Source organism: Mus caroli, chromosome 5 (assembly GCF_900094665.2).
Source record: "Mus caroli chromosome 5, CAROLI_EIJ_v1.1, whole genome shotgun sequence".
NCBI lineage: Eukaryota > Metazoa > Chordata > Mammalia > Rodentia > Muridae > Mus > Mus caroli.
Window position 1 is genome coordinate 16,856,288 of NC_034574.1, and position 12,398 is coordinate 16,868,685.

At 42.6% G+C, this 12,398-nt stretch overlaps 2 protein-coding genes across 4 annotated transcripts in view; both read right to left on the reverse strand.

Annotated features, from left to right (window-relative positions):
* Slc26a5 (solute carrier family 26 member 5) overlaps positions 1-10,499 on the reverse strand; it is a 59,330-nt gene extending 48,831 nt beyond the window's left edge. For 2 of the 3 annotated variants that reach the window (XM_021161872.1, XM_021161871.1), the window contains exon 1: positions 6,797-6,895. The gene's annotated coding sequence lies outside the window, so the exon portion shown is untranslated. Of the gene's footprint in view, positions 1-6,796; positions 6,906-10,424 lie in introns of those variants that run through there. The other variant, XM_021161868.1, reaches the window with a different exon arrangement.
* Positions 2,073-2,458, reverse strand: LOC110293962 (60S ribosomal protein L36a-like). Its single transcript, XM_021161873.1, has one exon. It carries the CDS (start codon positions 2,431-2,433, stop codon positions 2,113-2,115), a length of 321 nt encoding a protein of 106 aa, XP_021017532.1. The 5' UTR covers positions 2,434-2,458; the 3' UTR covers positions 2,073-2,112.
* Positions 10,500-12,398: the final 1,899 nt, after the last annotated feature.

Here is a 12,398-nt window from a genome sequence, read left to right on the forward strand (position 1 = left end):
TCTCTCTCTCTCTCTCTCTCTCTCTCTCTCTCTCTCTCGCTTTGGCTATCCTAGAACTCACTATGTAGACCAGGCTGGTTTCAAACTCACAGAGAACCTCCTGCCTCTGCATCCTGAGAGATTATTTTTAACTTTTCTTATGACTACTTTCTTAGCTGATATTCCCTTAGAGTTGACTGGTTTTTCACATTGTGAACACATCTGAAATGAGAGGGAGAGTGGTTCTCTGGGTGTTCCTCTGTGCTTACAGTTTGGAAGCATCCCTGGACTGTGTCTTCCCTGCCAGGGTTCTGGAGGCCTCACTGATTGTTGTGATGTAGCTGTCAAGCATTTCCTCTAGCAAAGACTCTTGTGTTGACTCTCAGATGGCAGATCCAAGCACTGGGATTTACAGTACTGAATTAATCAATGCATTAATAAGTAAGTTGATAGATTCATAACTTGACTGTGTTAGTGGATATGCTATAAGCTACCTGCTGTAATTTTTCTAAGCCTGGTGTTTATTGTTTTGATTTTGAGGTAGGGTCTGCTTATTCTGCTCAAGCGGAGTTTGAATTAAATCCTCTTGTTCCAGTCTCTTGAGTAGTGGGATTCCTGGTATGTGCCATGGTGCCCAACACCTGAGCCTGAGAAACAATGTCATCATAGGACACATTCATTGTATTTGGGGGTTAGTTCTGCCATTTTTAACTCCACATCTTCCTCTGTACTTTAGCTCTGATTTTGGTGGAACACGTCCTCAGGCAACTGTTTCAGGAAGTGCTGCTGGAAGTAGATGGTCTGTGCCTTTGAATGCCTGAAGATATCTTCGCTTCAACTTTAGATACCAGTGATGATTTTCCTGGCAATAGATTTCTAGGTACGAAATCTTGCTCCCCAACAAAACTGAAAGAATCGATCACACAGGACCCAATCCATTCCTGAGAGGCTCTCTGCCAGTCTTCAGTAGACAAGTTTGGCTTTCCTGTGAGAAAGCTCCAAGAGTCTATGCCCCTGACGTTGAAACTTTTTATCTCTGGGTAACCAGTCATTTGATAGACCCCTGTTTACATTAAAACGCTAAGAAAAAAATAGTTATATCATCACCTCCTCTTCCATTTCCTTCATTCATCCCCTTGGATGTGTTCCACGCCCTCTGAAACTGATAATTACAATAAAGGAAAAGAGGCAATCAGCCTGTCTATTTATCTGTCTATCTATTTATCTATCTATCTATCCATCTATCTATCTACGTACAACCTGTTGAGTCTATTTTACTATAGGATTTTTTTCCCCTGTAATCTCTTAGTCAATTTCTTCCCCTTGATTTGTTTTCTCCTTTTGAAATTCTAGTAGATTGACTGAGTTGTTTTCTTTTTAGCCTCATTCTTGCATATTCTTGGTGTATTCTTCATCTCTTTGCTACAATTTGAGAGATTTGATTTTTTTATTTGGTTGGAGAGATGGTAGAGATGGTAAAGGCATCTGCTGCTAAGCCCAAGGTCCAGGGCTGGAACCCACATGGTAAAAAGAGGGGATAAACTCCTGCAGATTAAACCGCAGGAGCCATGACCCGCATGTATGTGCACACACATACACATACAAAATAAATAGCAATGTAAGAACTTTTAAAAACTACTTTTTAGGCTAAGAAATATTTATTATTATTATCAGTACTGCTACTACTCCTATACTACTAGATGGGGTCTTGCTATGTTGAGCAGGGGTAATAAAGTGTAATTTTATTAATATGTACAAATTTGTTGTAATATTTTTGCTTTATTTTTTAGTTTCTTCTTAATAATATTCTGTTTTTGTTTTTTGTAAGAAATATATTTTTAATTGTTCTAATGGTACCCAGATTTTAAAAAAAAAATATTTTCTTTCCCTTGAATTCTCTTCCCTCTGGCAATAGCATGATATCTTTTGTTGTTTCTTTTTCTTGCTTCATTATATGTCAGGGTCTTCCTCTTCCGCCTCTCCTTCTCCATCTCCTTCTCCTTCTTCTTCTTTCTTTTATTTTTTATTTTTTTTTAATTTCTGAAAGCTTTTAATTTATTCCCTCCCAAAGAAACAACTGCAATCAAAGGGACTGAAAGGTCAAGATTTTATTGTCTTCATAACAAAATCTGCTTAGAACTGGATCACTTGGCCCTTTCTCTTCTTGTCGCCTCCCAATTCAAAATGCTTGCATCTCTTAATAGCCAGCATCCTCTTAGATCTGCAGTTGGGCTCAACACACTCCAGTCTCAGCACAATCTTCTTTGTAGTTTTAGCCTTTTTGCGGAAAATAGGCTTAGTCTGCCCACCATAGCCACTCTGTTTCCTGTCATAATGCCGCTTTCCCTGGGCATACAAAGAATCCTTGCCCTTCTTGTACTGTGTCACCTTGTGGGGTTGGTGCTTCCCACATTTCTTGCAGAATGTCCGGCGGGTTTTAGGCACGTTCACCATGTTCGCAGGAGCGCTAGCAGCTCGGAAAGAGCTCTTCTTTCTTTTAAAGATTTATTTATTTATTATATGTAAGTACACTGTAGCTGTCTTCAGACATCCTAGAAGAGGGCTTCAGCTCTCATTGCAAATGGTTGTGAGCCACCATGTGGTTGCTGGGATTTGAACTCAGGACCTTTGGAAGAACAGTCAGTGCTCTTAACCACTGAGCCATCTCTCCAGCCCCATCAGATTCTTCTTGATTCTACATTTTCTTTACAAGTTAAGGATTTCATAAACTTTTTTTTCCCTCCTCCACTGTCTGGTCTATACATACTCTAGAATTAGACTTTTCACTCCCAAAAATAGAGACGAGAAGGCTTTGTGCACAGAGTGGACCTTGTGGGCAGCTAGTTTCATGTTAGAGTAAGGATGCAAGAGCCAGTCTTCAGGGCAGGCTTTCCCTTCTTTTGAGCATCAGACACAGAAGTTTAATGTGTTTGACTCCCTGTATTTGTGCATCCTATGTTCAACAGATCCAACCAACAACAGATAGAGAAGATGTGGATGACAACTGTGCCCTGAGTAGGCTGACCTCTTCCTTATCACCTTCCCCAAACGACTTTCTAAATAACATTGTATTATATATTATAAATAATTTCCAGATAACTACTTGAGGTGCACGGGAGGATGTGTGTTGCTTGTATACAAATACTTACATTTTACAACTTGGGCACCTGTGGGTTTTGGCAACTAAGGAGGGTACCAGATACAATCTCCATGAATACTGAGGGCCGGTTGTTCCCTGTAGGGTTCACACCCTCATGAGAAACTGGAGTTCACTACAACTAACTCACAAGAACTTTAATACATTGCTTTCAGACATCCCCATTCATGCATGTTTTCATCTCTGAAGGGTCTGTGCTTACATTTTCTTTGTGTGTGTGTGTTTTCTTTGAGAATCTTGTGGTTGTCCTTTAATTCTTTTAAAAAATATAATATCTGTAGTCTTTGAGATTTTTGTACCTGCATACGATATATTTTGACCATATTCATCCCATACTCTTCCCTCTTATTTCTGTTGGATCCACCCTACACCCAATCCTCCTTCTGATGTTGTATTCTTTTCCCTTGTGTGCTCTAGTGAATCTGTTTGTCTGTGTGTCTGTCTATCTATCTGTCTATCTGTCATCTATCTATCTCTTTTATACTTCACGTTGTCCAATTTATGCTTATTATTCATGTGATGTATGGGACCACCCAATGGCACGTGCTTGGCCTTCCAGAAGCCCGTGCTTTCCTTTAGCTAGCACTAGAGTCATCACCTCTCCTGACTCATGCTGGAACGCTGACTGGCTGATCTTGTCCAGCCAAGAACAGCTGCTGTGAGTTCCTGAGTGAATTGGTACAGTCATGTCCAGAGGACACTGTTCTGCCCCAGTCCTCCCAACCGCTGACACTAGTTCTTGGTTCTGTTTGGTCACTAACCTCCTTTCAAACACTTCCCTACATCATTCTCTTCAAAGATTTCCCTTTGTGCATAATTTTGCAGCCATTTAAATGAAGTTCTGGGAGAGAGAAAAACAAATGCTCTTGTTTGCTCTCTTACCTTAGCTTTTGATTTATTACTGCCTATTTTGCAATCTGAGCAGGTGTATGCTAAAATGCATCAAATGTGCTCTTTATCATGGACTATGTACACATATAGAGAAGACGGATAAGTGTTTGCGTTAAATGGCAGGGGGTGATGTGCTGTGCTCTTTTTCTTTACCTTAGTCTTTACCTAGCTTTTCCATAGTAGAAACTGTTGACTAGTTACACGATGACAGGTGTTAAGGGTCAGGGCAGGAACAACAGATGTTTCTGCTTTCCTTTTACAGAATTCTGCAAATGCAGGAGTCTTCAAGCATTTGACATTAAATTCAGGAGTAACATACAGAGACTACCAAGGATGCCAAGATTTCATGATAAAGCAGGTTGACAGTCGGGATGTAGGTGAGCCACCCGACTGAGTCAGTCACCTTTCACCTGTTAGATGACTTTCAGAGGAAAGCAGGGACGAAGGGAACAGGTATTGGTGAGGGTACAAAGACCAGGGAAATCTTGTATATTGTTGGTGGGAAAGTAAGTTGGGCCATTTTAGGGAGCAGAATAGAGCCCTCCCCCAAAAAACTATAGATAAGAATCATCATATACTCTAATAATTCTACTGACAAGGTTTCCCAAAGCCACATGGATCGTGTCATTTTAGTACTAATCATAAGAGGCAAGACCTGGCGTCCATGAACAGATGAATGGACAAAGGAAATACTGTGTGCCACACAATGGAATATTACTCTTCAAAGGGAAGGAGACCTTGTCATTAGTGACAAACAGGGAGTAGTAGAGAAAAATTTTGTCATTTCTAACGTTTTACAGCATTTCATTATTTTGAATAAAAAATTAAAATGTAAAGTAAAGATAATCTTAAGGAGCAAGACAAACTTTGTACAATCTATACTCATTCAGTATACCGGAGGACAAATGCTTTACAGAACCTTATGAATGCACCCTTGAGGTTAATAATCATGGGGTTTCCAATAAAGTTATGGTGATAAATCCATCTTTCTAGTGCCTTTGTTTGACCCTTGATTCACTGTAAGCAGTTGGTAAAGAATCATTGATGAAATAGTGGCACAGCTTATGCTCAAAAGTGTGACATCTTATGATTAGCAATAAGCTTACCAAATGAGTCCAGTATTGGAGTTGTCTTTAATGGTGGCTGGAAGGGTGGAGGAGAACAGGTCCTGTGGGTCTTAGGTTTCTGGTCTCAGAATCCTCTAGCTCAAGACATTTTCGAGAATTAACTAAGACCCTGGGATTGGTCATCTGGGTCAGATCAGGTGAATCTAGGTCACCAGGTCACCCATGGAGCTGCTGCTCCATACGCTGTATGGAAGCCCACAAAGAACACAAAGGATCCTGAGTCAGAGGCACATTTTTACCAACACAGGTGGGATGGGAATCTGTAGGATGAACCAAAGGGGGGTGGGGTGGGGTGGGGGGAAGAAATTAAATATGGCTCCTTGCCACTCGCTCACCACCTCTTTCTTCCTCAACTCAGCTCAAGTCTTTAATTCTTGTACTAACCTGACAGTTTACTATCTACACTTTTTTTTTGTATTATAGGTAATTTAGGATATAAAGACAGGAGTAAAGAAAATGAAGATAAAGAGTCACATTGTCATAAGTTATCTCTAAATCAAAGGATAATTTTTCAGGAATGAGAATGATAGAAATGACAATGTAATGGCAAGAAGATCAGGTCCCCAGCACTAAGCAAGGTTAGCAACATGCTCTTGTTTTCCTGCCCTGGTCCAGAAATTCAATCGTCTCTGGCTACTTGAGAAAGGTGTGAGGATCACTTTTTATCTGAGCCTGGACACAGAAACTCACATTTCAGCTACCCTCGAGGCGAGAGATCATCTTTATTCCTTGCTGACACCGTCCTTCCCCACCACACAATTGCTGAGGACTTCTCGGCAGTTTCAAGAGGCTATTAAACACTGGCATGGATACCCAGAGAAGAGATGCTATCATCTCCTGGGGCCTTTCAGAACAGCTGATCAACACAGATAGGCGAGAGTTTCACCCATCAAAGGAGATGGGAAGCTGAGAACGCAGCAAAGCATTGTGGGAGTAGAGAGGAGGCACAGCACAGTCCTGTGCCTGGATACACTGAAGCCCGGCCTGGACCACTGCTGAGAGATGCGTGTGCATCATGTGAGCCTTTGGTGAGCGTGGGGCTGCTGCTGGCTGTGTATGAGGGAAGTTTTGAGGGCTTTGTTTCTGTCCACAAGGACAGGGTCTCAGGTCAGTTCTTGGTAATCTATTTTGACCGAACACTAGTCTTTCTTCAAGAAACTTTTCAAAACTAGAGATATCTGGGTTACCAAGCCAATGAGCTAAAAATATTTGCTTTAAAACTAATGCTTTTATTTTAAGGTAGAATGCTAGGTAATACAAGCACAGTAGAAATCTCCATACGTGGTTGAGAGCCACTGGTCCTGTACTGTCCTACTGTTACACACAGATTTGTGACTTACTAAGTGCACACACCTACTTAGTGGATTAAAGCCATGGTAGAAGTCATCCACTGACTTCTACCCAGGTGATGCCAGCATTGACCCATGGCCACATACTTGCCATTAAGAATAGGCTTAAGTCAAAGCTGAGGGATCTAAAACTAATTAGCCTGATCCAGATCTAGGTTAAAACCTTCCTTCCAAATCGCAGTGTGTGGTCCTGGCCTACAGAAAATGTAAGGATTTCTTTGGTTCAGGCACGACCCTTTGCTACCTATCTGACCTGCTCAAAGGTATGTATTCCCAAGAGGACTTTTACTCACCTAGATCCAGCGTACAGCACAAGGGCAGGAGATGACCACCCAGCCAGAACTCCAGGTACAGGGCCGCAGTAAACTGCCGAGGGCTGGAAAAGGGATGATACGCCCTTCCCTACACGAAGAAGGACAGAAAAATCAACCTGTATTTTCTGGTTTGTTCTATAAAGAAAATCATACCGAGAATATTTTGTACTCTTTTTCCCTCCATGCTTTTCTTAAAACATTATTATTTGTGTGTGTGTGTGTGTGTGTGTGTGTGTGATTTATACCATAGTATATACCTGGAAGTCAGATGGAACCCCAGGAAGTTGATTCTCTTTTTTTACCACATGAGTCCCAGGGATCAAATCTGGCTTGCAGGCCTGGGGCAAACACCTTTACCCACTGCACAATCTCATCAGCTCTTGACACTCATAATTAACCCATTCCCTTCCAAGACATAGTTACTGTTATCACAGTGGTTTATATGGCATATGATACTTACATGATATATAAAAAAAAACCTAAAATGAATATTTTTCTTAAAGACAAACTGTGAGGGTGTTTGAGAGACAAGGTTCAGTGTGTGTGTGTGTGTGTGTGTGTGTGTGTGGTGTGTGCATGTTATTGTGTATCAAACTCAGAGCTTTATACTGGTTAAAGAAGAACATCTCTAGTTCCCATTAGTTATTTTAAGCCAGGGTCTCCTAAATTGTCCAGGTTAGCCTCAAACTTGTGATAGTTGTGTCTCATCTTCCAGAGTAGCTAGGATTATAGGCTTGAACTAGCAGGCTACTCAGTCATTCTGATATTCATCAGGACAGAACTGTGTGTAAGAAACGGTTCTCTCAAATGGAGCATTAGTGCTGGGAACAAACCTTTTAGGGAGTATTTTTTTATCCTCAAGGAGAGCAAGAAAAATAGAAAAATGAGAGTTGGTTGTGGTGGTGCATACTCGCAGTGCACAGGGATTGGGGGTGGCAGGATAATGAATTTAAGGCCTGCCTCAGTTACATAGTGAATTCAAGGCTAGTCTGGGGTACATGAGATTTGGTGAATGTGGGATGATTTTAACCTAAAAAGTGTTCTTGCTTAATTACAAAATGTATGAGTCTTTTAAATCTCACAAATGATACAGTTGGTACACCTCATTCATAAAAGACATCCTCAAGAGGCTAGGTTGTTCTATTTGATAGTACATCCATTCAGATTGCTTATCTACATCCTGGCTTCATGTCTGTTCCCCTCTATCTATTTGCTCTCTGATGTTCCATAACTTGGACACCAGGAGTTTTCTGGAAGGTATGCCACACTTTGAATGCACACAGTTTCTTAGAGATGAAATCCTGAGCATCGTTAGACTTTGAGAAAGGTTTGTCACCACTGGCTTTCAAGGGTGACTCTGGTGTTTACAGAGAACATAGCTCAATAGAGTGCTTGCTTAGCATACAGGAATCTCCTGATTTGATCTCCAAAGCTGCATGTGCTGATGATGGTGGCATACCCCTGTCATCCTAGTATTTGGGACGTATGAGCAGGTGATCCTTGGCTATGTAGTCGGAAACCAGTCCGGGCTACGTGAAACCGAGACTCAAAAAAATAAAAGAAAACATTCCATGAAATCAGAACTTAGACAAAAATATAGTGTAGAGACCCTGAAAGATTAATTGCATCCATTTTGACTTTGTTTCAAGAGTTCACTCGTCAGAAAGAAAGCAAAGCCAAGCAAAGCCAAGCAAAGCCAATCAAAGGAAGGGCATAATTTCCTCATGTGGCCTATTGATGTCAACTGTCTTGATGGCAATGCAAACACCAGAGTATGTCCTAGAAAACTGTTTTCTTTGGGACCATTGACATGTGCAAGGGCAGAAGTTATTACAAAGATACATTAGAATATCCAGAAGGCATTGCAAATGAGCTGAAAATTGACTTGGACTGTCAATCAAATTCGCTGGGCAAACTTGCATCTACATTTTTCCATTCAGCTAAGGGGAGGTTGCAGTCTTCATCCTTCAGCTCTTAGCAAAGTGTCTATGCACAGAGGACACTGAAGTACTTGGATTGAGCCGATTCTTCTGGTATCACTCATAAATTAATGAGGACCATGTAATTCTGTCTAGTTTCAGAGTAGTTAAGGAGAGAAAAAGGCAGTTCTGTGCGACAGACTGGGGCTCCCGGTGTTACGTAACAGACCAGAAAGCTGTCCAGCAGTACACTTAAGATATCAGCCTTACCTAGGAATTCTTTACCCTTAAGTTTCTTTCTGTTGCAAACTGGTTTGACTTTCATTTCCTCTCCTTGCTAAGGGATTCTGATACAAGGCAATTCTCTGCTCCCATAGTTAGAAGTATGGGCTGGCGGAAGTGCGTTTTAGCCAGGGCTGCAGTTCAGTGTGGGGGCTTGCTTGGGCTAGATCTTGAGTTTTGGTCCCCGGCACTCTCCATAGTCCAGAAATTCAAATTTTATTTTATTAAAAAAAATGCTTAGACTTCCTATTGCATATCTTAGATTTGCCTCCATTTTCATGCCTTGCTGTGCATTTAACTTACAGTACCTTGGGCCATGGGGCTCATGCATCCTATGATAGCAATGAGCAAAGCCCAACACATTAGTAAGTGTTAATGTCAAACGTTGGACACTCCTGGTAGAGAATACATTGATATCTAATGCATACAACTCTCCTTTTCAGATAGGAAACAGCTGAATCTTCCCCCAAATTGCCATTTTTGGTTGTTGTTGGCTTTACATTATTACTACTATTATTAGTATTGTTAGTTCTAGTTCTAGTGGTATCACAAGTCCCTCATAGTTCTGCATCTCCCCCTTCCCTCTTCATGTCAGACCAGGGCCAGCAGATCCTGGCAGTTTTTCTATCTTAGCATGCAAGATAGTTCACCAAGAAAGTCAAGCTTGTGTCCTGGGCAGAGATTGGCCCATGGGCAAGCTAAAGGAGGCAGAGTTATCACCAGTAAAGTTGGTTGAACACTAAGGGCTTCTACCAACTACAAACACTGCCGAAACACTACACAAGAGCACCTGCCATCTAAGGGATTTGGTGATGCATTGGATTTTTGGGCCAGAGACTAACACCATATTTCAGGGCACGAAAGTGCACAGCAATCCACTTTACTAATTGTGAAGTAGAAAAGAGAGTTCATGCTTTATTGAGTGTTTAGCAGGGGGCCCAGTCCTGGAACCCAGGAACCTAGAATACCCAGGTGCTAGCAGACTCCACCCGACTAAACTAGAAGTAGATGCTCTGCAGAGGAGAGTGGATGCAAACAAGCTAGAGCTAAGAGGGTCCCTGGACAAGGCCAGCCCAGGGCACACTGGAAATGATGAAATCAAGGCGAACATCAAAGAGACCTCAAGAGGTCCCTCCAATCAAAGCATCCCCAACGAGCTGAGAGGGCAAAAGGGTCTGGGGAAGTTTGTTGGATGAAAGAGCTTCTTGATAATCTTACCCTACAGGGTGTGGGAACAGGATGCTGGATACAGGCAGTCAGGTCATTAGTAGGAGAAGAGAACTAGAATCAGGCAGAGGGATAGACCCATAGGAGAGGAGGTGACAGTCAGAGCCCAGGGTCTGGTGGGCCGGAGGTCCCCTCCAGAGAGCCCGGGACCCTGGCCGCCCGCCCACCCACGTACTCACCGGCCACCAGCGCTGCCCGGGGCTGCGCTGGGCGGAGCCGCCGCTGCAGTGAACTCCACTTCACTGTCCAGGTGCGAGCTCTCGGAGGAGGTGCGTGCGGGTGGCCCAGTGGGTGGTGGAGCTGTAACTCGAGACCGCCCCGCCTCGGAGCCCGGGATTCCGGCTTCCCTGGTCTCCACGGATGTCCTCTCAAACACCTAGAACTTTCTAAGATGCACTGGGAAAACTAGATTTGGGTACAGTTATCTACAAGGACACGGGTGACTGGGCTGACAGTCAGCTCTCATGCCGTCGTGGCTGGCGAGTTTGTCAGTGTAGAATTTGAATAGCTTTCTTTGGGGAGGCTGCAGGAACATTCAATAGAAAGTGTGGTTTGTTTATATGCCTCAGTACGGGGGGAATGCCAGGGCCAAGAAGTGGGAGTGGGTTGGGTAGGGGAGTGTGTGTATGGTGGGGGGAGGGTCTGGGGGACTTTTGGGATAGCATTTGAAATGTAAATGAAGAAAACACCTAATTAAAAAAAATAAATAAAAAGAAAGTGTGGTTTGGTATTATGTAAATGAAATAAGTATAATCATTAGCTACTCGGGCATCAGCCAATTATACATTTTAGGGAACACCGGATGACAATTGAAGGTTTTTTTTTTTTCTTTTTTGTTTTTGTGAAGGTGTTTTTCTTTAAGCTTTGAGCAGCAGGTGGTTCTCTTACAGGCATTGGAGTTAGCATTCACAAAGCGCTGGTGCAGATTACCATGTTATTTGGTACAAAGAAAGAGGGCGAAGAGAAAAGAGGAATGAAAGAGAAAGGAGGGAGAAAGAAATGCTCTGTTAACTCCCAACAGCTAGGATTTGCAAGCCCTGGCTAATGCCAGCATCCACAAGGTGAGGGGTGGAAACCGTTTCAATGCACAGCCAGCTCTGCTTGTATGGCTTAGCAAAGCTTATGATTGGTTCATCAGAAATGCTTCTTTTTTGATTTGTTCATTCTGGGGTTGCAAGATGTAGTGTCATATGACCGACTGTGGCGCCCTCTTAAAGCTGAAACAGCATCAGTTGCTGTTGCTGCACACAGGGAAACCAGCCTGACTGGTCAAGGCCTGGGGTGACATTGCCTGGGTTCCTGAATGCAGGGAACGGCTACAGATCCCTGTTTCACGGGAGGAAGCTCTGTTCAAGTGCATCAGGGAGACAGGCCGCCTGCTCCTGGGAGTACTGGAATCTGGGCATGTTGTAAAACAGTTTTTTTTTTTCCCCTAGGCCATTGGCCACCTCAGAACAAGTCCTTGTGGGGAAGTTTTCCAAGGAGAAACTGGCTGTCTTGCTGTCAGTTATTTGGAACTTGGCCGTTGTCATTTTAAGTTTGCCTTGCAGCTTAATTCTTCTGAGGCTATAAGTATACCCGCAGCACCCATGGACCTAGTTAACGATGCTGAGTTGGATTCCGTAGGTCTGGAGTGGAGCCCTAAGCTAAGCGTTTCAACCCTCACCCCACAAATATCCAGGCTGCTGGAGAGCCACACTTGGGTAGAACCGTTGTGAATGGATAGATTAAACACTACTGCTAGAGCAGCACCCAGAACCCTAAAATAATTATCAAGTGACACCTTTCACCCTAATACGGGTGTTTACTTGGCTTAGAGATGTTTATAGTTTGAGTTTCAGGTGCTGTGCCCTCCCATCTTTATTTATTTATGCATGTATTTACATTTTAATTCTTTTGTGTTTGGTTTTGAGACAGGGTTTCTCTGTGTAGCCTTGGATGTCCTGGAACTTGCTCTGTAGACCAGGTTGGCCTTGTACTCACAAAGATCTGTCTGCCTCTGCCTCCTGAGTCCTGGGATGAAAGGCATGCACCACCACTGCATGGCAGGGCTTGCATCATTATTTATTTTTTATTTTCATTTTTTATTAAACTAATAAAATTTATTTTAAAATATACAACTCAGTATTGACTTTTTTCATTTCTTTTTTTTT